At 45.4% G+C, this 26133-nt stretch overlaps 2 protein-coding genes across 6 annotated transcripts in view; both read right to left on the bottom strand.

Moving 5' to 3' along the window:
* The window catches only part of ttyh2 (tweety family member 2), a 122132-nt gene extending 107617 nt beyond the window's left edge, over window positions 1-14515 (bottom strand). For 2 of the 5 annotated variants that reach the window (XM_037543914.1, XM_037543916.1), the window contains exon 1: window positions 13807-14515. In XM_037543914.1, the coding sequence (XP_037399811.1) occupies window positions 13807-13938 (132 nt within the window). In that variant the 5' untranslated portion in view covers window positions 13939-14515. The remainder of the gene's footprint in view (window positions 1-13806) is intronic. The other 3 variants (XM_037543915.1, XM_037543917.1, XM_037543918.1) reach the window with 3 other exon arrangements.
* A 4868-nt stretch (window positions 14516-19383) lies between these two features.
* Window positions 19384-24730, bottom strand: rpl38 (ribosomal protein L38). Its single transcript, XM_017720271.2, has 5 exons — window positions 24663-24730; window positions 24457-24484; window positions 23956-24016; window positions 21885-22007; window positions 19384-19457 (listed from the first exon to the last, which is right to left on the bottom strand). The coding sequence occupies exons 2-5, from the start codon at window positions 24457-24459 to the stop codon at window positions 19432-19434; spliced, it is 213 nt and encodes a 70-aa protein (XP_017575760.1). The 5' UTR covers window positions 24460-24484; window positions 24663-24730; the 3' UTR covers window positions 19384-19431.
* Between the last annotated feature and the right edge of the window lie 1403 nt (window positions 24731-26133).

Raw genomic sequence — 26133 nt, 5'->3', positions numbered from 1 at the left:
AGTATACGACCGCCCACACGTCCGGCCGGACACTGAAGGACGACTGACTGTCGAGCCCTCCTGCTACCTGCTTCAGACCAGCTGCCCACACCCCGGCTACCGCCACCTGCCTTGGACTAGCTGTCCACCCTACACTGATGTTCTCATAGACTCCCAGCTGTTACTACTACTAATACTACTGCTATTAATATTAGTAGTATAATAACTCTGTAGGTAGTCTGACCAGAGGAGGACGGGTCCCCCCTGGTGAGCCTGGTTCCTCCCAAGGTTTCTTCCTCAGCTCTGAGGGAGGTTCTCCTTGCCACTGTTGCCCCCCTGGTTTGCTCACCTGGGGGTTTTACATTCATGTTAAAACTTCATCTTTTCTGGAATTCTATGAAAAAATAAAAATAAAATAAATAAATAATAAATAAAAAAAGCTCAATCATTAATTTAGAGATGTTTGGGGTCAAATTGACACCAAAGAAAATAGGAGTGTTTAGACAAACTGACATCAAAGAATGAGAAACTAATGACGATACAAACTAATGACGATTTATCCCCCGATAACAACCCTGAGATGTCACTCGGATCATTCCTCTAAGCATCGCCCCCAATTAGATCACACCGGCAACTTCACACCATCAGTCCCCGTGGGAGGATCCTCAACACCTGCCCTGCCTTCACTCTGACTTGATGGAACTGATCAGGGAATCTCCGGCGCTGGACGAGGAGCTGCTAGAGCAGAAAAACAGAGAAATCCCCACAGGCTGGAACTGAGCAGCTCTGTCTGCGCTGTCAGAGACGCTTTAGCAGCAGACAGGCTGATCTGACCGTCCACCTCCTGCTGGGAGAGAGAGTCTGACAGCTCTGCCTCGGTCAGCTCTGCGCCAACAGAGAAACTTCCAGACTGCTATTTTAACGTTAATATGACCATAAACAGGGAAAGAGCCTAATTCCAGATCAGCAGTCCTGCTCCTCAGATTCTACGGTGGACCATTAAAAAGAAATCCTGGCAAATTTTCTAAATTCTCTGCACAGTTAAGTGGTTAAGATGTAGAAACTTGGAATCAGAGCCGTTCACAGTGGTGGTGATGGGAACCAGACGTCCCCCTCTAAAAGCTCCTCACAGAAAGTTCCTACAGGAAATGCTTATGAACTCGCTGCCTGATGACTGAGACGCTGTTCTATGACTGTCTTGAGAAGACTTTGGGGCCTAAAACTCATGCATGTTAGAGGGAAACATCAACGACGTTGTGAGGCTAAATAGTCCCCCATTTTTTCAGATTTCCACTACGTTTTCATCAACATTCCATATAAAATCCAGAGAGGCAGTTGTTCCCAGGCATGGAAGACCAGTGAAGAGTCCAAACCCATGACAAACCAGCTGTGTGTCTGGAAAATGCTTTATTTCTGAGATGCACTACAGTTCCCATCATGCACTGACACACAACGTGCGTTCTGACCACTCAACAGCAACAACCTATAGACATGCAGTTACACAACAAAGAAGACGCCTGGCGTCCAGTTCAAGGAGATGGGCAGTTTAAAAAAAAAGACCTAAAACAATTTATTTTTATTTCTAATTACTCTTGAGAAAGTATTCAATGCCTCTTTTAATGTCGCAGTTTTGGCACATTTTGAATAAACAACGACTCGGTCGTCACGGAAGAATGTTAAGTAAACAGCTGGACCACAGATAATTAATATGGGCCCTTTAAGAGTTCGAAACCCCTGTTCTAGGTACAAATCACACACACAACACACACAATCCTGAATATGATACACACCAATCAGGCAGAACGTTCTGACCACCTCCTCGTTTCTACACTCACTGTCCACTTTATCAGCTCCACTTACTGTATAGCTGCACTCTGTAGTTCTACAGTTACAGACTGTAGCGTGGAATGCAGTGGAGTAAAGCGCCGCCACTGGACTCTAGAGCAGTGGAGACGTGTTCTCTGGAGTGACCAATCACGCTTCTCCATCTGGAAATCCGATGGACGAGTCTGGGTTTGGCGGTTGCCAGGAGACGGTACTTGTCTGACTGCATTGTGCCGAGTGTAAAGTTTGGTGGAGGGGGGATCATGGTGTGGGGGTGTCTTTCAGGAGTTGGGCTCGGCCCCTTAGTTCCAGTGAAAGGAACTCTTTAAGCTTCAGCACCAAGAGATTCTGGACAATTTCATGCTCCCAACTTTGTGGGAACAGTTTGGGGACGGCCCCTTCCTGTTCCACCATGACTGAGCACCAGTGCACAAAGCAGGTCCATAAAGACGTGGATGAGCCAGTTTGGTGTGGAAGAACTCGACTGGCCTGCACAGAGTCCTGACCTCAACCCCATAGAACACCTTTGGGATGAATTAGAGTGGAGACTGTGAGCCAGGCCTTCTCGTCCAGCATCAGTGTCTGACCTCACAAATGTGCTTCTGGAAGAACGGTCAGAAATTCCCATAAACACTCCTAACCCTTGTGGAAAGCCTTCCCAGAAGAGCTGAAGCTGTTATAGCTGCAAAGAGTGGGCTGTCATCATATTAAACCCTAATGGACTAAGAATACTTTTGGAAATGTAGTGAATACCCTTACATATAGACGTTCCCAGAGCCTCAGTAACTTTTTGGCTTTGGAAGGTAATTTCATCACTAATGTCTTCTCTAGTTCAGGTCGTTTGGAGGCGTTTCTGAATATCAGGGTGGTGTCGCCTTTTCACCTCCAAGCTCTTTCCTACCGTTACAGTTTTAGAATCCAAAACGTTACCAGACATCTCCTTTCAGGCCCTGGGGTGCCGTCACTCGAGCTCCAGCCCTGCGAAACCGAAGTGCAGGCGAGATCTTGTTGCGTGAAAAAAGAACGGCCGGCCCGGCGAGGCTAAAGGGGGTTAGATTCACGTGTAACCGGGGGGAAATGGGCTACTTTCAAAGATCGATCTCTGGGTGATTTAAATGGAGATCGGTTTGAATTAAAAAATCAATTTTTTAAAGCCACCCCGAGTCACAGGGGAAAAACTGCGTATATGTGACTCGCGGCTGAATTATCGCTTTAATCCGAGGGGTCTGGATGTTCAGCAGCGTTCGTTAGAGGCGGTGCGTGCTCTCATTTGGTGTGGACCAGCTTCCTCACGCTCCTCCGAGCAAACAAAATGCAATTATTCAGAGCACGGACGCATTACTGGAGGGCCGGAGCAGCACCAGGGTGTTCCGGCTTCTCTAACACGGCTTGATAATTAGCTCTGGATGTCGTTCGGGGTGATTCTCTGAGGTCCACAGCTTCATTTCACAGATTCACGGTGGGAAACATTTAATGCAAAGCTAAAGGAAACGATCAGGATTTAATAGAACAAACAGAGCCGTGGTGGTCTGAGTGCAGTCAGACTGACTTCAATTCACACAGTAAAACTCAGACGTCACGGAAGAGCCCCCTTTACGTCACGGAAAAGCCCCCTTTACGTCACGGAAGAGCCCCCTTTACGTCACGGAAGAGCCCCCTTTACGTCACGGAAGAGCCCCCTTTACGTCACGGAAGAGCCCCCTTTACGTCACAGACAAGCCCTCTTGCATAAAAACATACTCCTCGCTAAGCCGGGAACATCGTCCATATCAATCAATCTTCAAAAACAGCCCGTTTTGAATAGACGCCATAAAAACTGACTCATTTACATATCAGCCTATTGAGCATTCAGCACCGGTTTAGCCCCACCCATTTACTCTGAAGTTATAAAGAGTATTTCAGCTTTTTTGAACAAGGCAGAATAGAGGACCAATCAGAACGGAGTCCTGTCTTAAAGGCACAGTAGCTAAAACAGCCTGGTTGAATACAAAATGAATGATGACTGCTTTTGATTCAGAAAACCACAGAAATGTTATAAATCAACTTCAAAGCGAAATTAAAATGAAAGAAAACAGTTGGATGTGTACTGTTACAGCAATATTTACCCAGAGATCCCGGCAACTATAAATGAGTGAATATTCTATTTACTTAATAAATATTAATGAGCAATAAATAAGCACAAGGGGGGTGTTTCTAATAAAGTGACCAGTGAGCGGAAGCACAAGGGGGGTGTTTCTAATAAAGTGGCCAGCGAGCGGAAGCACAAGGTGGGTGTTTCTAATAAAGTGGCCAGCGAGCGGAAGCACAAGGGGGGTGTTTCTAATAAAGTGACCAGTGAGCGGAAGCACAAGGTGGGTGTTTCTAATAAAGTGGCCAGCGAGCGGAAGCACAAGGTGGGTGTTTCTAATAAAGTGGCCAGCGAGCGGAAGCACAAGGTGGGTGTTTCAAATAAAGTGGCCAGCGAGCGGAAGCACAAGGTGGGTGTTTCAAATAAAGTGGCCAGCGAGCGGAAGCACAAGGTGGGTGTTTCAAATAAAGTGGCCAGCGAGCGGAAGCACAAGGTGGGTGTTTCTAATAAAGTGGCCAGCGAGCGGAAGCACAAGGTGGGTGTTTCTAATAAAGTGGCCAGCGAGCGGAAGCACAAGGTGGGTGTTTCTAATAAAGTGGCCAGCGAGCGGAAGCACAAGGTGGGTGTTTCTAATAAAGTGGCCAGCGAGCGGAAGCACAAGGTGGGTGTTTCTAATAAAGTGGCCAGCGAGCGGAAGCACAAGGTAGGTGTTTCTAATAAAGTGGCCAGTGAGCGGAAGCACAAGGTGGGGGTTTCTAATAAAGTGGCCAGCGAGCGGAAGCACAAGGTGGGTGTTTCTAATAAAGTGGCCAGCGAGCGGAAGCACAAGGTGGGTGTTTCTAATAAAGTGGCCAGCGAGCGGAAGCACAAGGTGGGTGTTTCTAATAAAGTGGCCAGTGAGTGGAAGCACAAGGTGGGTGTTTCTAATAAAGTGGCCAGTGAGCGGAAGCACAAGGTGGGTGTTTCTAATAAAGTGGCCGGGTAGTGGAGGCACAAGGTGGGTGTTTCTAATAAAGTGGCCAGTGAGCGGAAGCACAAGGTGGGTGTTTCTAATAAAGTGGCCGGGTAGTGGAGGCGGAACGTAATGGTTTATAATAAGGTGGATTTGTAAACTGACGCAGACGCTGTGTAAACTGATTAACTTGCTAAGGACGACCCTTTACATGCAAACTGTTTGGCCTGCCTGAAGAATAACAGGCCTGCGAAACAAATCCAATCACTACACAAAGGCTTTATCCCTGCACGCTGCGCTCGCGGAGCCATTAACCCAGGGAATGTGAGTGAATCCCTGCGGGATGGATAACAGCCGCTTCCTCTTCCCATCCTCCAGAGGAAACAGCTGCTGGCCGCCACGCTCCCGCAGGAACGAGAGTAACCATACGAGCGGCCACCTTCTGACCCATCGGATACACAAAAAGCGCCCACTCACGGCCTGGAGGGAGTCACATGACCTGCGAGTGGTGACCTCATTTCTAACTCTTTTCTTCCTTTATTCTAATAAACGGTGCTGCCTTGGCAACATGCAAATACTGCTGCAGGTCAAATGTTTGGGGACACCTCACACTTCTGTTTCATCTGGTGAGGAATGTCGGAGTCTCACTGTTATTGTCCAACGCAATGAGAACAATAGCCCATAAGGCAGGATGTAAAAGGGAATTCCACCCATTTTTCAAAATTTCAGCCTATATCAGGGGTTGAGGTGTAATCAGAGAGATTCAGGGTGGTCTTGTGTGAAACGGTTCAGACGTCTTTACAGTGGTGGTGATGGGAACCAGATGTCGCCATGACTACAACACAGACACTTTATTTACCATCCACAACCACCAGAGAACCTACACGAGTCTTCTGAGTTTATGTGGAATGTTGATGATGGAAAATAGTGGAAAATCTGGAATAATTAAAAAAAAAAAAAAAAAAGTTTTCTTTGCCCCACAAAACTCTGCACGTTTCCTTCCACCATGAAAAGCTATTAAAAAGCCACGAAAAACTCTCAAGACCACTGTGAATGATTCTGACTGAGGATTTCGCAACAAACCACTCGGACTGACTTTGATGATGATGATAATAATAATAATAATAATAATAATAGAAAAACTATTTATATAGTACCTTTCATACACTGAAATGTAGGTCAAAGCGATTCACATAACTTAAGGGGAAGGCAAATAAAAAACAAAAGAGTAAAAAAAAAAGGGACAGGAATAAAAAAAAATGTGAAAATGAAAACACACCCAAACATACAAATGAAAAAAATGAAATAGATTAAAAAAAACGATTAAATAACAATAAATAGGGCAAATAATACAATATAAACTAGTAAAAAGATACGTTTTAGGCTTAAAACTTCCAACTTTGCTTATATTTTAATCATTTATTTATGCAGAAGTTTATTTATTTATGCAGAAGTTTTGAGAAACAGGTGGAAGTTCTTCTCCAAACTATTGGAAGCCGACATCACAAAAGCTTAGCTTTAATCCCAAAGTAGCACTGCCATCAACACAGGCACAAACACTGGAAGGCGTCTTATTCTCATAAATAAAACTGATGAGCCTTTAATACGGTCAGTCACTGAAAACCAACAAAGAACATTTTCATTAATAACAGTTTGAAAAGTGAGGCGTCCCCAAACTTTTGAGAACCTGGAGCCACCTCCGCAGCTGTCAGGAGCTTTATCTGCGTTGATTAGGCTTCGTCTCCGTCAGCACTTCTGACATTCTGACAACGTTCAATTAGCGACTCTGCTGAATTGGTGGGGACGTGTTGGACAGAGCTGAGAAGAAGATGCAGAGTCTCGTTTTTACCAGCAGATCTAAAAGGACATAAAGCACCATTTCTTCAGCTTCTCACCTTCACGGAAATCCCTGCAGACAGTTACATTCACTTTATTTCACACGTGACAGAACTCAGTTTCGAGCACTACGACCCCGTTTACACCTGCTCACGTCTTGAGTATCAGGATTGTATGTGGAGGTCACATGAAAATGCAAGAGTACAAATCTGGACAGTTCCGACTGAAACCTCTCTCAGCACAACCAAAACTCCGCACAGCTCAACAGACACCCCTCCCAGCACAACCGAAACCTGTCCCAGTATATCGAAACCCCTCATAGTACAACTGAGGCCCCTCCCAGCACAACAGAAACCCTCCCAGTGCAACCAAGGCCCCTCCCAGCATGACAGAAACCCCTCCCAGCATGACAGAAACCCTCCCAGTGCAACCAAGGCCCCTCCCAGCATGACAGAAACCCCTCCCAGCATGACAGAAACCCGTCCCAGTGTAATAGAAACCGCTCCCAGCACAACCAAAACTCCACCAAGTACAACCGAATCCCCTCTCAATACAACAAAACCCCTCCCAGTAAAACAAACTAGAGGCGCACTGATGCCACTTTTCCCTTATGATGCTGATCTTTTAGTATCACCCGATACAGAGTACCGATACTAACTAACATAACTCACCTATAAGTCTCGACATTTACACAATCACAACTTTAAAATATTTTAATTTGGTAAAATCGTGTTCTGATCACAAGCCAACATCTCAAAGGGATGTTTAGGCCTCTCTCCCCTCGCGACACGGAAGAACACCTGCCCAGCCCATCCCGGCACTGTTCACCACACTCTGCTTCGTTTGGAGAAGCTTTACTGGACTCTCTGGTTTGTTGAGCTTTTCTCCTGGTTTTTAACGCAGTGAGATTTAGGTTAGCCGTTTCAATGTCGCTGACAGCTGGGCTCATCTCCCACAGTGTGTTCAGGTTCGCCATAAAAAGGGCTTTTCTTATTCGGTCACTTCTTTGGTTCGTGTCCTCGGGTTCTTTAAATGGTTCCCTGGCGCTGCAGCCTCGGGCTCCTGCGATGAGTCTCCTCTAATTTTTTGGTCTCAGCAGCGTGAAATGATGATGAATGTCGAGTTGGACTGACATAAAAGTCGCATGAATTCGGATCTGGCTGTTCAGACGGAGCCGCAGATCGGATACGGATCGGATTTCAGTCCCACATATGAAAGCGTCTCAAATCAGAATTGAAAATGTCAGATTAAGTATTAAGTGATACTTTTTTAGTCCCACAACGGGGAAATTCCACCTCCGCCTTTAACCCATCGGTGAAGTGAAACACCACATACACTCTAGTGATGAATAGACACACACTAGGGGGCAGTGAGCACACTTGCCCGGAGCAGTGGGCAGCCCTATCCACAGCGCCCGGGGAGCAGTTGGGGGTTAGGTGTCTTGCTCAAGGAAAACTCAGTCATGGACTGTCTGCGCTGGGGATCGAACCAGCAACCTTCCGGTCACAGGGCCAGTTCCCTGACCTCCAGCCCACGACTGACCAAGATTCTGTTCACACTGACACACAAACCCACATCTGTATCACATAGGAGGAAAAAGATCGGACTTGGGCCTCTTTTACCTGCTGATGGACAAGTCTGGGTTTGGCGAATGCCAGGAGAACCTTACCTGCCTGCCTGCACTGTGCCAGCTGTAAAGTTTGGTGGAGGAGGGATGATGATGAGGTTATTTTTCAGGGCTTGGTCTAGAACCCTTAGCTCCAGTGAAGGGAAATCTTAATGCCTTAGCAGACCAAGACATGTTGGACAATTGTAGACTTCCAACTTTGTGGGAACAGTTTGGGGAAGAGCCTTTTCTGTTCCAGCGTGACTGAGCCCCAGTGACTAAAGCAGCTCATTACTGGGTGAGTTTGATGTGGAAGACCTTGACTGGCCCTCACAGAGCCCTGACTTCAACCCCATCCAACACCTTTGGGAGGAACTAGACCGAAGATTGTGAGCCAGACCCTCTCGTCCAACATCAGCGTCTGGCCTCACAAAGGCTCTTCTGGAAGAACGGCCAGGAATTCCCACGGACACTCTCTGAAATCTTGTAGGAAGCTTCCCAGAAGAGCGGAAGCTGTTAGAGCTGCTAAAGGGGGACCAACGAGGGAAATGCTGTTGGGCTCAGCACTACAAATTACTGAACGCTTTGGGAACAAACACCAAAACAGGGATCATCTGACATCACCTAAACACTGAAACATGACCCGAACTACAGCGCACTAACCTCTACCCTCGACACGCGGCCAAAGCATCGCTCAGTAAACTCGTTACAGAGAAACACAACACGCATCATTACGTCCGAGCGCGTGCACTTGAATGTAATTATCTGGGTAAAGATGCTGCTGCAGTAACCGGTTCACAGAGAAGCTCTGCTATCTGTTACCGCAACTCTTAATGAGGACTTTAATTACTGCTCTCGGCAATTTCTGTCTGAACACAGTTCAGAGACCAGATATACAATTTTTCACTCTAAGCTCCACAGCAGGACAGCATTTAACGTGGTTTTCCTTGGACCGGTGTAGCAGTATTTATCAGATCAATCACACAAGCCTTATTATACCGGCTTTACACGGTGAAACTTCCCTGACACTGGTTGCATGTTATGAACTGCCGGCGACAGTTTCAGCGCAACCTGAGAGCTGCATGAAACAGAAAGTGCAAGGCATCGAGTTCCTCCACCAGATTACACCAAGACCCAGCCCCATTTCTTCCTTTTACCCCTACCCCTTGTTTTCGAGTGTCACCCTAACCCCTTGGAACTGAGTTACAGGGGGATAGTGGCTGAAATCTTGCTCCATGAAATGAGACCCTCAAATAAAAACCAAAAAAATAAAAAAACTCTGCCTTATTAACAGCTACTAGTGGTCTTCAGTGATAGCAGAGAAGGGATATGTTCAGCAACATCACATGCCTTCAAAGAGGGGGGCAATTATTTATCACCACCCACCCTAATTCTTCAGTGGTATGAAGCTGAAGTCAGAGATTCTCCAGACTCTTGGTCAAATTTTCCCGTTCCACCTTAAATGGTGCAGCATTGACATTCTGGAGCTTCAGGCGTCAGAACCGCCGGACTATTTAAGGCGGTACAGCAAAGTCAGCCAGATAGCTACCGAAACATTAACATGCTTTTATCGATTTTTTGTGCCTGTTATGTAGAAAACAACCTTGATACATTAAAACCACATTAAAACTAAGATAATATGATTTTATCGTCATTTTAAGAGAGAAAATTAGCACGTTTTTCTTTTTATTTTCTCACACCTGTGCTTGGAGTCTCTGAAAAATGCAGCCCTAACATTTCACCCCAACCCTCAATCTCAACAAAAATCGGGACACCCCACCCCCTAGACGTAAACAAGCCAAACAGGGGGGTAAGGCTGAGGGGTAGGGGCGAGGGGCGAAATGGGCCCAAATTACCTTCTGTCATCTGGGGCGACTCATAATTCCAGCACTTTTATTGTCTTCTTATCATTTTCCAGCTGAGTTTTATGCATATATTTACATTTTATACATATTATTAATGTAAATATTTGCATAAATAAGCGTTCTTCACTATTTTCTTTAATCCATCGTGTGCTGTAAAAATGTATGTTTAAACAGTCATTTACGGTTACAGCCTAGACGCTGGTTCTTCAAAGGTTTAGCAGAGAGAGAACGGTTCTATTTAGAGCCATGAGTTCTATACAGAACCGTTTCATGCTTAAATGGTTATTTGCAAGGTCATTTTTTAAGAGTATTGGAGAATGTGCTGCATATGTTCTACACAGAACCTTTCTGAAATAGCTCTGTAGGGAACCAAACAAGGTTCTGCGATTGTTATGAGCTTAACATCGTAACAATAGAAGAACCCTTTTTGGTGATATAAACGGAACCACATCCAATGCATTCTCCATCAACCTGAAGAACCATTTCACCAGGCAAAGAAACATTTAAGGACGCAAACGGTTCTACGCAGAACCCACAGCTCTGAGCAGGACCACTGCTTTTACTAGAGAGCCCATGGTTCTTCACTGTGTGCTTGATGAACTGTGATTAGCTGTTTCATGGAACTTTGTTCACGAGGCTGAAGTTGCAGCTGAGTTTCAAGTGAGTTGCAAGATGCTTTACATTATGCAACCCGAGCGCAATTTGGTTTCAGGAAGGTTTCACATCGTAAAGCCAGCCTAGAGAAAACACACCACAGCAGAAATGAGCTCTCCCGCCTCCTCGAATCTGTCTCTCTCTCTCTCTGGCTCACTGAAGGCTGGAGGAATGTCCTGCCAGCAGATCCTCAGTGGTTCAGCGGGTTTGTGGAAAAGCGGTGCCGGTCCGGCAGTGGGAGTTACTCAGAGGTCACTCCGGGGCGAATACTGCATGAGGATGATACGCTTTGAATGCTGGAGCTGGAGTTAACTTCTCTTTCCCATCACTGACATTCTGTAGTTAAACAGGCACTCTCTTAAAAAGGGTTCTTCGGTAAAGACAATGGCTCTGTATAGAACCATAAACACTCAAAGAGCCACTTGCATGCTTAAATGGTTCTCGTCCATCTTCTTTAGACAGACGTGCATCTCAAACTCTCGGCTCACTGACTGACCACTGGACTGATCTCAGATGTACAGAGCCTTTTTGCCATGGATCAGCACAAAACCTGCATCCTCCATCAACCTGAAGAACCATTTCACCACGCAAAGAATCATTAAGGGAGGCAAATGGTTCTATGTAGAACTCAATGTTCTAAACAGAACCAGAGCTTTCACTAAACAGCCCGTCTTTCTTCTGTGTGTGCTTGACGTCTCACTTCGATTAGCTGTTCCATTGACTCGAGACGCTCGCAACCGTTGCGGCTGAGTTTCAAGTGAGTTGCAGGGCACTTTAAGTTAAGTGGTACTTTATTAGTCCCACAACTGGGGAAATTCCACCTCCGCATTTAACCCATCCGTGAAGTGAAACACCACATACACACTAGTGAATACACACACACTAGGGGGCAGTGAGCACATTTGCCCAGAGTGATGGGCAGCCCTATCCACGGTGCCCGGGGAGCAGTTGGGGGTTAGGTGTCTTGCTCAAGGACACCTCAGTCATGGACTGTCGGTGCTGGGGATCGAACCGGCAACCTTCCGGTCACAGGGCCAGTTCCCTGACCTCCAGCCAACGACTGCCCCTTTGCTTCATGCAGCCCAAGCACATGTGCACGCATCGGCAGATATGAACATGAGAACCATCAGATATCGGCATCGCCCCACTCATATCAGAGCATGATCATTAACACTAAAATATGGGGGGGCTTGCATCACTGAGGAGTTTTAATGGAATAATTCAGATTTCCAACATTTCTGTTCTTCCCACGTTAATGCAGCAGTTAACTACCTTCACTAGTGGATCTCAATTGTTTGAAATGAACCACGAAGTCAGAGAAAATGCTTTAAGCCCAGTTGCAGCCTAAACTGGCACAATGAAGGGAAAAGCCAAGCCCTTTAGACTCCACTGTAAATAATTAGGGACATTTCAGGATGAGCCACAGTCTTATGACTCAAAGGCCCTCCGCTTAAACTCCACTGAACTCCACAAATACCACAGTGTCACTCCTGAGATACGAGCCTGCGCTTTAAACAGACATCCAAAGGAGAATTCTACCAAATTTCTGCATGATTAAACAGTTAGGATGTAAACAGAGTCGCTCAGAGCGGTTTGGTGTGAAACGCTCCGAGTCAGAACCGTTCACAGTGGTGGTGATGGGAACCAGACGTCCCTCTAAAAGCTCCTACAGAAAGTTCCTACATGAACTGGTTCTGAATTCACTGCCTGATGACTGAGACGCTGTTTTATGAGAGTTTAGAGAACTTCAGCTCCATTCATGGTGGAGGGAGACATGCAGGGCGCTGTGCGGAGGTACTAGATACATTTACTCAAGTATGTGTACTTCAGTAAAATACTGATGGATTTCATTTTCAAGTCATAATATTTTCACTGTTACTCTTATACACTGATCAGGCCTAACGTTCTGACCACCTCCTCGTTTCTACGCTCACTGTCCACTTCATCAGCTCCACTGACCGTATAGCTGCTCTCTGTAGTTCTACAGTTACAGACTGTAGTCCATCTGTTTCTCTGATACTCTGTTACCCTGTTCTTCAGTGGTCAGGACCCCCATGGACCCTCACAGAGCAGGTGCTATTTGGGTGGTGGGTCTTTCTCAGCACTGCAGTAATGCTGGCATGGTGGTGGTGTGTTGTGCTGGTATGAGTGGATCAGACACAGCAGTGCTGCTGGAGGTTTTAAACACTGTGTCCACTCACTGTCCACTCTATTAGACACTCCTACCTGGTCGGTCCACCTTGTAGGTGTAAAGTCAGAGACGACAGCTCATCTGCTGCTGTGCAGTTTGTGTTGGTCATCCTCTAGTCCTTCATCAGTGGTCACAGGACGCTGCCCACAGGACGCTGCCCACTGGATATTTTTGGTTGGTGGACTATTCTCAGTCCAGCAGCAACACTGAGCTGTTTAAAGACTCCAGCAGCACTGCTGTGTCTGATCCACTCGTACCAGCACAACACACACTAACACACCATCACCTGGGGTCCTGACCACTGAAGAACAGGGTAACAGAGTATCAGAGAAACAGATGGACTACAGTCTGTAACTGTTGAACTACAGAGAGCAGCTATACAGTAAGTGGAGCTGATGAGCCTAGAAACGAGGAGGTGGTCATCATGCTATGCCTGGTCAGTATATATTATTTATTAGATAAGAATATGATCTAACACACTTCCGTAAACTAGGAATAGCTCCATTAGTTTTCACTGAAAGTAACAGGAGCCTCGTGCATCTTTTACACTGTGATAGGAATCACAGACAGGCTCTGATCCCAAGCACTAATATCTTTCATTATTTGGGAATAATATTTCAGCCCTCAGGTACTTCGGCCCGGCATGATCTGGCCCGCTTTGATAAAAGCCTGGACGCCTTTATTTTAAGGATATTAAGGGATATTAAGTCAGCCATATGCCCAAGAAACAACGAGGAACCTTGATATTATTAATATGATGCGGTTATTAGTGCCAAGTTATTGTACACCACCCCTGCAGCACTTCCCACAAGCCTGCTGCTGACCACTGACCTGCTGGTAGTCCTCATCTTGGGGTTTGAAGGTGTTCTCAATAGACTGCAGCCTCAGGTTGACATGAGGGAAATTATGAAGCCAGTAGGTCCACCAAGGAGCAATATAATCCACCCTGGCAGAAGAAGACATCCTGGAGAAGGTAGAACCTGGAACCAGCGGAGGAGAAAGGAGAACGCCCCGGGGCTGCTTCCCCCAGACAGAGAGCGAGAAGAAAGAGGAGAACCGATGTTATTGTCCCGTTTGTTTCCTCAAACAAAAGCCATGCGCTCACAAAAGCTCCTCGGAGGTCCAGGAGATCCAGGAGCAGCCCAAAACAAACAAAGCCAAGCAAGAAGCCACCAAACTCCAGTCGCATAAAAACGATCGATTACTGCGTTAAATCGGAGCTTTTGATCATCATCTTCCAACCATCGTCCTCCTCATTCACTCACTCACTCACTCAACAAACCACGAGGACTCCTCACCGCGCGCGTCCACGAGAACACGAACGCGCAGGGGGCGCGCCTGAACGGGGCTAATGAGACTCGGCCAGGCGAGAAGGGAGGAGGAGGGAAGGTTTTTCCACGGACTGTAGACAGAGACGGCTGCTAATCCGACTCCGAGTGTGAAGACAAAGTAATCAAAGCGATTGAGGAACTTTAAATCCTTATTATTTTTGCCTTTTTCGTGTTTTATTTATAATTAACGCCCGCACGACCGCTGCGCTTCACAATAGCCGTCTCGACTCCGCCCTCTACTGGACACGCGGTGAAAGTACACGTAGGCAGTTCCCACAGCGCGGGGCGGGGCTCCGCCGGTAAACCAATGAAGGGGAAGTCCACCCAAATTTTCTTTTATTTAATTTCTGCACTCTTCCATAGTTACGAATGGTTTGATGTGATGGAGATGATTTTGTCTTGTTTTTCACACTGGTGGTGACAGGAGCCCAGATGTTGCCAGATGTGCTACACAAATTCAACCATTTTCCCACCAGTCTAAATCAGGCGTGTAAAACCGGGGACCTTCTGGGCCAAAGAGCTGCGGCTATCAGCACTAACTTTTAGTTTGATTCCTAATTTTTATTTTATTATTTTTACTTTAATTTCTGATCTGATTTCTTTAGTTTTGTGTTTCTGTTCTTACTTTGCTTTTTATAAAATCTAAAAATCTAAAATGTAAATATAAATAAACCTGCCTTGCCTCGAATTCAGGTCACGAAGGCCTAATCAGCTGATGAGCTCAATAAGGCGTGTTTAACGAGGCAGTGAGCTGAAGTCTGCGGCGTTTTGGCCTGCAGGGACTGGAGCCTGACGCATCTAGACGCTTATATTCAGTGCTGCTGTGGAGATGAAAGGGATTCACGTTTATGTCAAAATCACAGTTTGTGACACGTCGGGACGAAACCGAGCATCTCCAGACAGACGAACGGCTTCACAGGACGAAGGAAAGACCTTCTTCACTTTGAATGGAAGCTGATGGAGAAACTTCCTCCAAGTCATTTTGGACCATTTCTGTTGGTCAGTTCGTCACGACCTTCTGACGCAACCCAAGGGGCAACACTGAGGCCTCGTCCACACCTTCCCAGGTGTTTCTGAGGCGTAGATTTTTCTATGCGTTTCAGCCGCTCGTCCACGTAAAACTGCATTTCAAGGCACTGAAATCAGATTTTTTTTGCAAAACTTCTTCCAAAGTGAAGATATTCAGAAACTCCGCTGGTGCGAAGACCCGTCCACAAGAACCTGGAATTTTTTTTCTCCGCATTTTGGCCTCTTGTCCACACGAACACGGCCCATTAGGCAACTGAAACCGCTTATTAGAGCAAAGCTTTTTACAGATCATCAAAAATCCCGTCTCACGTTTTAAATAGGGAAATATGACCTAATGGCACTGAGCGTGTGAACTGGCCATAGATCAGTTTGACCAATCAGAACCAACCCTTCTGCTGCAGATGTGACATCACAACCAGGACTAAAGGGTAGCCAGGCGCGCTCAGCGCAGCGTCCAGCCAGAAAAAGGCCAAACAACTGCATTTAAATCGCAACAGCGACACTTTCCCCACGTCAGCCAGCTCTGCGCCGATGACGGTAAAATACAGTGGTGGACGGTAACTGAGTAACTGAGTAAATGTAATTAGTTTCTGTACTTTAGTATTTTTGGTGTATCTGTACTGAAGTTTCTCCGTTCTGGACTTTTTCCTTTCACTCCACTACATTTCAGAGTCTAATATCCGACTTTTTCCTCCTACATTTTGAGAAATCTGTCGTTCCTTTTGGTTTCTGTGTGTATAAAAACGTAACATGTCAAAACGAAAGAAGCGCAAAGCCAGAGCACCAATCAGGGCCCAGCGGTCACTTTGTTTAGAGCTGGTTTTGACCTGTTGGTCATACCGACCCAGTGCAGCACGCGGTTCAACGTCAGCGCAGCAGCGTAAAACTTTGGGAGAGTCTGTTCAACATAAATGATGAACTAACCTAACTTTGTGTAAATAGAGCTCAATATAGAAATATGTCCACATATGCAGTCGAGACTGACGCGGCTTTTTTCTGAATTTCTACAAACACCATTTCATTTTATAGTAAATGAGTTTGGGCTGGTTTATGTTTATGAACAGACGCCTACAGATCAACATAGTAAAGGAGCTCATCTGTGATCCTGAGTTTAAAGCCAGTTTTTATTCAACTTAAACTTGGAACTAAGTTGTAAATAAATCTGAAACTGAAACTTTGCTTGTGTGTAAAAAGTGATTTCAGAGCCACTCGGTTCTCCCTGATGGAAACTGTTTACCTTCAGTGTTTTGTGCTTCTGATCATTTTAATAGACGTCAGCGTCACTAATTAATGACGTTCTATTAAAAGACTGGTTTACCAAGAGAGACGCTGGAGGACTTTCACCTGAAATGAGTTCATGAAGCCAGTCTGGTTATAAAAATGATAACAGGACATCAGAGCCAGAATTCCTCTTTTAGTACTTTTACTTTATACTTAAGTACATTTGAAGGTAAATACTTTAGTACTTTTACTCCAGTGGAGGTCTAAAGGGAGGAACTTCTACTTTTACTGGAGGAATATTTTACCTTGGGGGTCTCAACTTTAACTCAGATACAGGGTTTGTGTACTTCGTCCACCTCTGGTAAAATAGTGAAAAAGTGAGGTTTCTTCAGGGACTTCTTGCCATAAAAGCTCTTCACTCACTTTTAAAATTAAAATTTGGGCCAAAATCTTCTCTAAACGCTCTCAGACATATTAGAGGCTTTAAACTGGACTAACCATTCAACTACATACAAAATTAAAATAAAATTAAAATAAATAAAATCGATGGACTTCCCCTGTAAGAGTGAGCAGCTTTGTGTGCCCTCTAGTGGACAAACACAATGAACTACACAGGCAGACATGCATATCAACTGCACTTACCTGTATATTCAACACACCTTACTGCACCTCACCTGTACACATCGCTGCACTCACTCATGCTGTTTAATGTATGTTTACACAGAGAAAACCTGCATGTCTAGCACCGGTTCTAGATTCCTGTTGTTTTCCCAGCACATTAGCTGCTGATGTTAAAGAGCTGAGGTCAGAAACTACCAATTTACATAAGCTCCCATTATTACGGTGGAGGGATACACGGGGTCATTCTACACCATCGTCCACCTTTCGGTCTCTCCATCGGAGTCTCTGGTGTTACTGATCCTCACTGGTGCTCCACATGAAGGAAACACCAGAGACGTTTTAATGGTCAATGCATTTTACAGAGCATCAAACCACACGCTGTCCATCAAGGAACGTCCACTAAAACACGGAATTTAATCCATAAAGTCGGCTAAAAGCTTCATATGAGGTCATGAGCTGAATGAGAAGATCTCTGAGAACTGAAGACGCAGTGGACCATGAGCTTTTCTTCATAGATCCTCAGACATCAGGTAGGAGGAGGTCGAGTGACGTCATCGGTGTGACTTATTTCGGAATAAGAGATTTACTCAGTAACACCGGTGACTCGACTCCTCGGGAATTTCATTATAAATTTTGTTTATTTGACTCATTTAAATCATTTCATAGCCACGTTGAGATTATTGCAGTTAAAACTGCAGAAAAATGTTTTTTACCTCAAAATACGGCCTCAGCCTTCACACTCGACTGAGGACGAGCTCTTCTGTGGTGCTTGGAGTTCTATAGGATTGATTTATAAACCAGTGTTGCTGAATTGAGGCTCAAGAAGGTGGAATTGTTAAAATAACTTAGATTTAGAAATCTTTAGAAATTTATGTTTATATGTTTAAGTGTAATCTATCTAAACACCTGGACACAGAAACTGATGTTACTGTAAAATGACCCTCATGCAGGGCACTGAGGCAAGAGTCCCCAAAGAACTGAGCTTCCAGTTTTCTATCAACATTCCATAGAAAGATTCTACATTAAATGGATATGATTTCACTGATGTCTGAGATGTTTGACGGTAGTTCTTTAGATAAAGCTTTGGCCTACTTTTCACATCTATTCATGGTGGAGGGATATATGCAGGGTGTTAAGGCCAAATAGTCCCCAAAGAAAACTCATTATTCCAGATTTTCCACCGTTTTCCATCATCAACATTCCATATAAGCTCAGAAGACTCGTGTGGGTTCTCTGGTGGTTCTGGATGGTAAGTAAAGTGTCTGTGTTGTCGTCATGGCGACGCCTGGTTCCCATCACCACCACTTTAAAGACGTCTGAACCGTTTCACACCAAACCCTCTGAACCTGTTTCCACCTCACACCCTGGATTTCTGTATAGGAAACCGAATGTCTAGCACCATGCAGGTCTTCGCTTCTAGATGTTTCTTTATGGGCTCCACAATTCAGGACATTACCAGCACTGGTCTGTTTCAGACCCGTGTCCTGGTTCTATTCCGATCCAGGGTCTGAATGAAAGCTCATAATCCTGCGTTCTCCAGCGCTACATTCACACAGCAGGTACCCGTGGCCCAAATCAGTGCTTTAGTTCGGCTGTTTAGATCATCTTTTAATCGTGGTCCGAACGACAGTCCGAACAGATCAGCTCCGAAACCGACCCACATCCGCAAACAGCGTCACGCGGCTCTTCTGCTTCATCTTCACCAGCATCGCAGGAGCCGCCACAAAGCTTCAACAGCTGGGCTCCCAGAACGCACTCGAGGGTGCGGTCTTCGGTTCGTTTCCTCGGATTCTTTAAACTTCGCTTTCAGACCGACGCTGCAGCCTCGTTCTCCTCCGGGCGCGTTCGGACAGACCTCTTCAAACACGGAGGGGTTTGGATGAGTCTTCGGATTTGAGTGCAGAAACATCAGCCCAGATGTTTGAGTCTCGGCAAAAAAAGACGACGAATGTAGAGTTGGACTGACCGAATGAATTCCGATCCGGCTGTTCAGACGGAGTCGCACGGCTGCAGATCGGAATTCAGTACCACACGTGAAAGCGTCTCGAATCGGAACCGCAAGCGATTCCGTGCGTTCGTCTGCTCACACTGACACACCTGAGGGGAAAGCTGGGATCTGGGCCTCTTTTACCTGCTGAGTGAACAGAGCCCAGACGCCTCGTTAGCGCCACCACAGGTTAAACCCCAAATAAACAGAACAGCGACGTTCCTGGTTTTTCTCAATTTTTATTACAACGTTTTGTACAAGTCAGGTTCACTTCAGCTCCTTGACCGCCAGACCTGCAAAGACAAGCGAGAGGAAAACGGGTCCGAGTTATTATCACACCCAAAACCCAACGAGCAGATTTCTGATTAAAAACACGATCAACTTTATTTGCGCTCGCAGGTGAACGAGTGCTGCACATGATAACCACGGTTCTCCAAGGGTTCTTCAGTGTTTATATACAACCATGGACACTCAAAGAACCCGCTACGATCAAATGGTTCTTTGCATGAATGTGCTATAGATACAAACTTGACATCACAATCGAAGAACCCGCTTAGGTGATTTATAGAACCATTCAGAGGTTCTGGAGCACTGCACATTCATCACGATGCAAAGAACCCTTTAATCACGCAAACTGTTAGAGTGCTCATGGTTCTATATTTTTTACTGATGCACCCTTGAAGTACTATTGTTCTGAGTGTAGATCTTCTGAAATGTTCTACACAGCACTATAAAGGGTTCTTCTGTTACAAGTTCCGATGATAACAGAAGAACCCTTTCGTGCGATACAGAACTCGTCAAAAAGAACCATTCAAGTAGAACCATCTACAGCACGTTGTCCATCATGAACCCTTTCATGTTTCAAATCATGAAAACGGTCATTTGCATGGTTACGGTTCTACACAATCATTTTCTTTACTAGAGAACCACTGAAGCACCATCTTTTCAATGTAGAACCTTCTTGAAAAGGGTTCTATTTAGAACCAGATGGGGTTTTTCTATTGTCATATACTTGCCACTTGCAATAAGAGAACCCTTTTGGGTGCTATACAAACTGCTTCTTAAAAAGAACCCTTAAAATAGAACCATCTACAGCACACTGTCCAATATGAAGCCTTGCATGATAGAGAACCCTTTAATCATGAAAACGGTCATTTGAGGTTATGGTTCTATATAGAACCATTTCCTTTGCTAAAAAACCCATGTAGCACCATATTTGGAGTGTAAAACCTTTGAAATGGGTTCTATTTAGCACCAAAAAAGGGTTCTACTGCAACAAGTCTGACATGGTAACTGAAAAACCTCACTGATGCCATTCAGTACCCTTTTCAAAAGTTCTACAGAGAACCATTTCCTCTATAAAAGAACCCTTAAAGTGCCATATCCTAAGCCTAGAACCCCTGCAAAGGGTTCTTAGTACCAAAAAGGGTTCTACCTCAACAAATCTGACATTGTAACAAACCCCAGTGATACCATTCAGCACCCTTTTCAAAAAGGTTCTATACAGAACCATTTCCTTTACTAAAGAACCCTTGACACTCCACATTTGGAGCGTAGAACCTGCAACAAGTCTAACATAACTGAAAAACCCCACTGATGCCATTCAGTACCCTTTCCAAAAAGGTTCTATATAGAACAATCTTCTACACCATCTGAACACTCATGATGCAAAGAACCTTTTCATAATGTAAATGGTTCTCTGTAAAATGTGCACTGAGACGGGCTCAATAACACGGACGGTTCAGGGGTCCCTGAGTAAAGATACCAGTGTTTATCTAGTACCATGAATATAAAACAATGATAACCCGAGTAACGGCTGTTAGAACACTACGTTCTACAGTCGGACTATAACCTGCTCGTGGAGGGAAGAAGCCGAGTCAGTATAGGTTATGCGTCTTATCCGTCTAGAACACAAGGCCTCCAGGTTACGCTGCGACTATCAGAACATCAACTAGAACATCTGACTACTTGGCTCAGGAAATTCCTGCTCCCTAAAGACAGATTTCCCAACCATTCACAGCCAATGTGTAAAACTCCAGATCCTTGGCAGGAGTTACCGGTGTAGCTGAACCGGTGGAACTGAGGTTCCTGAAAGATGAATCTCAGCACTTGGTCCGTCTTTTGTTCTAGCAAGCGTGTAAATACACTAGGAGCACCGAAACAGCTCAAAGTGTTTGGACAACTTGCAACCCAGACAACAGCTGTAGATACTCGTCCATCAGGGACGGAGAACTTGGGGCGTTCCCCAAAAAAGTGGCTCGTTCGGACTGGAATGAGCTCTAAAACCGGTCAATACGACAGCGTAAAACGCCAGATTCACTCAAGACGACGGAAAAAAGCAGCATCTTTTACAAAGTAGGGCTGAAGAGCTCTGCAATTTCCCTACGGGATCAATAAAGTTCTCCTTCCACAAGGAGAAAGAGCCACCGGACGCCTGCGAAGAACAGTCCAGACCTGGCCCTCCAATCCCAAATGATCTGAATCCGAATCTGTTTCTGTTGAAGCTGCTAAGCAAAAAAAAAAAAACGTCTAAGAGACGAAACAGAAGAAACTCAGTCCAGATTCCTGCTTTCTGACCTCCTAAAGGCGAGAAACTGCCAAGAACTTGGCAAACAGAAGAACCTGTCTGGATTAAACGGCCTCATCAGCAGAAAACCCAGACGCCGACCACCCTCAGTGTTTCTCCGGTTCCAATTACACTTCACGTGTGTGTGTCTTACCGGGTGGCAGGGACTGCTTGAGCTTCTCTGCCTTCTCCTTGTCTGTGATGACCAATGTGTACAGGTACCTGCTGCAGCGCACCTTGAACTTCACATTGTCCTTGTTCTTCTTGATCTTGACGGCTGCGGGAACAAAAAGCAGGTTTGAGAACTAAACAGGCAAATTAAACTCAGAGGAAGAAATAATTCAGCACTAAGAACTTCCAAAGGCCACCAGATGAGCAGCACGGAGTATAGACCGCTGTGAAACCGGCACAGAGTCCGGCACAGAGTCCGCGCTCACTACAGATCCAGCTGAAGAACTCAGCTGAGCCAGAGCAGCTCCAACCTACATCTCCCACTGCAGCTGGACGGAGCTGAATTGTGAAAGATTTCATTTCTTAATTAAACAAGCTTAGTCGTCTACACTGTCTAATTAATGTGTGTGTGTGTGTGTGTGTGTGTGTGTGTGTGTGTGTGTGTGTATATATATATATATATATATATATATATATATATACACACACACACACATATATACACACACATACATATATACACACACATACATATATACACACACACACACACACATACATACAATTATCACTGCTGTCAGAAAAAAAACTTTGTATCTCCAAAATAGCAACTTTACAGCAGAAGGAAAAAACACACTTTACTTTCAATGTAAGTCAATGAAACCAGAGTTTTTCCCATGTCATTCTGGGTAATTTCTTTTAGGCTATTCATCATACTCTTTATATGGTTTGTAAATTTTAACAGACACTTTCAAGTTATGTGAAAAACTGAAAAATGCCAAAAATGGAGATACAAGGTTTTCTTCCAACAGCAACTATATCTATATATCTATCTATATCTATATATATATATATATATATATATATATATATATATATATATACACACACACACACACACACACACACACACATATATATATATATATAGTTGCTGTTGGAAGAAAACCTTGTATCTCAATTTTTGGTGTTTTTCCCATATTTTGAAAGTGTCCGTTACTCTTTATATGGTTTGTAAATTTTATGTAAATTATATATGTAAATGAACACACAGGGCTGGACCTGTTCAATCCTCGCTACAGTTTATATTTAAGCAGCGCCTGCTCCAGCAGTGATGTGCAGCGCTGAGAAACATTAATAACGTAAACGGACTCACTTCCAGCTTAAAACAGCTTTTGTGCTTCTCAGTGATTCAACTATTAACGTGACCAAACTCTCAATAGAAACTACTGCTCATTTAATCTTCACTGGGATTACACTGCACCCAGAAAACCAGGGCAGCCACCGAGAGGACCGCGGTGACCAGTCAAACCCCAGGTGCAGCGCACAAAAAGCTCAACCTGAAAACTTTTGGGCAGGTAGAATAAATATTTATGACTCGTTAAGCTGCACTAAAACTACAGTATGACAACAACACGGTGCTGCCCATCACCACAGGGACTAAACACAGACGCCCAGTAATGACGACAGACAAGGCTCCCCTGAACCACCCTGTTCCTCAGTGGGCAGGACCCCCATGGACCCTCACAGAGCAGGTACTATTTGGGTGGTGGATCATTCTCAGCACTGCAGTGACACTGACATGGTGGTGGTGTGTTAGTGTGTGTTGCGCTGGTGTGAGTGGATCAGACACAGCAGTGCTGCTGGAGTTTAAGCACCTCAGTGTCGCTGCTGGACTGAACCAAAAAGATCCAGCGTCCTGTGACCACTGATGAAGGACTAGAGGATGACCAACAAACTTTGGTGGACCGACAAGGCAGGAGTGGACAGTGAGTGGACAGTGTTTAATAACTCCAACAGCACTGCTGTGTCTCATCCACTTGCACCAGCACAACACACTAACACCACATCAGTGTCACTGCAGTGCTGAGAATGACCCACCACCCAAACAGTACCTGCTCTGTGAGGGTCCATGGGGGTCCTGACCACTGAAGAACAGGGTAACAGCGTCTCAGAGAAGCAGATGGACTACAGTCTGTGGAGCTGATGGACAGATCCGTGCACTCAGGCTGTTGACCGATGTCCAGATACAGATAAAATGAACCCAAACTCACATTTAGCATCCTTCCGCCTTGCTGTAAGCAGGAAGTCTTTGATTTCTTCGATCTTGCGCGGCTGAAGGAAAAACGAGAGAGACGTTAAGACAGAAAAACAAACAGACTCCCGGCCATAAAGCCAGAACCCCAAACCGGGAAAAGGGCGCTAAACTCGGCCAACATTTCACCCTTTACACCCCAACTTCATCACTCCAGCCGATTAATCTCACCCCGGGAACCACAAACACGACTTTAAACACAACACACGCCGAATAAAACCCCAACCCAGCGTGGTGATAACCGCTATCTAGCCGCGCCACCTTAAACGCCGCAGCGGCTACTGCGCTTAAGGTGGAACGGAAAGTTCGAAAAATGCAGCTAGAACGGTTTCGCGACTAATGCGACGACAAACGCATATATTAAACAAACAAAACACCCAAACCGCTTTAACAGTAACAGCGAAGCCGTTTTAGCGTTTAAAATGAAGTTTTAAGGCAGAAAATCGATTTTACTCCTCACCATTTTTCCAAACTGACAGCGACCGGACCTGCGAGAGAGAAAACAGGTTATTAACGCGTCAAATCAGGAGGCAGCTCAAAAATAAAGCCCGCAACAGAGAGTTAACAACATCGCTGCTCTGATATGCGTGTTTATTTAATCTTATGCTGACGGATTATTTCATATTTTGGCGGATTGTGTTTGAGATTAAAACCGCGGACACTCACTCAGCCTAGCAGCGGCGGGGAAAGGGGCGGGGCTTCCGCTCGCGTAGTACTTATACGTTTGCTACGGCGGCTCGGCGCGGACAATTCGCGAAGTAACGCTTGAGCCACAACGGTCCCTGTCGGTGTGGCGGCGGCGCTGCAGCCATGAAGCAAAGCAGTCGACGGGTTTAAAGGGGAAATTCCGCCGATTTCTGAAACGTTTCGCTTTATTCCGCCAATAAGATGTAAACCGAGTCGCTCAGAGCGGTTTGGTTTGAAACGCTCCGTTCTAGATAAACTTACCGAGTCAGAACCGTTCACAGTGGTGGTGATAGGAACCAGACGTCCCCCTCTAAAAGCTCCTCACAGAAAAGTTCCTACAGTAAATGGTTCTGAATTCACTGCCTGGTGGCCGAGGTGCTGTTTTATTACAGTTTTGGCAGTTTTAAAATCAAATTTCACATCAGGGTGGTGGAATGAGGAAGTCCAGGAGAGCATTCAGAAGAAGAAGGCAGCTAAGAAAAAGTGGGATAACCAGAGAGATGAAGGAAGTAGGCAGGAGTTCTGTGAGTCTAGTCGCACAGCGAAAAGAATGGTGGCGGTGGCAAAGGCTCAGGAAAGAAGGAGTAAAGGACTTGTATCGCTTGGCTAAACGGAGAGATAGAGCTGGAAAGGATGTACAGCAGGTTAGGCTGATAAAGGCTAGAGAGGGAAATGTACTAGTGAGTGAACAGAGAGTGTTGAGTAGATGGAAGGAGGACTTTGAAGAACTAATGAATGAGGGATAGTGGATCAGGAAGTGCAGAGAATTAGTGAGGTGGAAGTGAGGGCAGCTTTAAAAAGGATGAAGAATGGAAAGGCAGTTGGTCCAGATGACATACCTGTGGAGGTATGGAGATGTTTAGGAGAGAAGGCAGTGGACTTTTTAACCAGGTTGTTTAACCAAATCCTGGAGAGTGAGAGGATGCCTGATGAGTGGAGAAGCAGTGCACTGGTCCTCATTTTAAGAACAAGGGTGATGTGCAGAGCTGCAGTAACTACAGAGGTATAAAGTTGATGAGCCACACCATGAAGGTATGGGAAAGAGTTGTTGAAGCAAGGCTAAGGCGAGAGGTCCAGATCAGTGAGCAGCAGTTTGGTTTCATGCCCAGAAAGAGAACCACAGATGCAAGTTTTTGTGTTGAGAGTGTTGGTAGAGAAGTACAGAGAAGGTCAGAAGGAACTGCATTGTGTCTTTGTGGATCTAGAGGAGGCAGATGATGGGGTGCCAAGAGAGGAACTGTGGTACTGTATGAGGAAGTCAGGTGTAGCTGAAAAGTATGTTAGGGTGGTGCAGGACATGTATGAGGATAGTGAGACAGTGGTGAGGTGTGCAGTTGGAGTGACAAATGGTTTCAAGGTGAAGGTGGGGCTACATCAGGGATCAGCTTTGAGCCCCTTCTTGTTTGCAATGGTGATGGACAGGTTGACAGATGAGGTCAGGCAGGAGGCT

Source organism: Pygocentrus nattereri, chromosome 13 (assembly GCF_015220715.1).
Source record: "Pygocentrus nattereri isolate fPygNat1 chromosome 13, fPygNat1.pri, whole genome shotgun sequence".
In the NCBI taxonomy this organism is placed as follows: Eukaryota; Metazoa; Chordata; class Actinopteri; order Characiformes; family Serrasalmidae; genus Pygocentrus; species Pygocentrus nattereri.
The sequence above is the reverse complement of the archived record's forward strand: the minus strand, read 5'-3'. Positions and strand labels throughout refer to the sequence as shown.

Excerpts from the sequence above, each read along its gene's own strand:
- rpl38 (XM_017720271.2), bottom strand. Across the intron at positions 22,008-23,955 it reads AAGGCGGAAGGATGCTAAAT|CCGTCAAGATCAAGAAGAAC; the intron begins GTGAGTTTGGGT and ends TTGTTCCCGCAG. Across the intron at positions 19,458-21,884 it reads CAAGCAGTCCCTGCCACCCG|GTCTGGCGGTCAAGGAGCTG; the intron begins GTAAGACACACA and ends TTGTCTTTGCAG.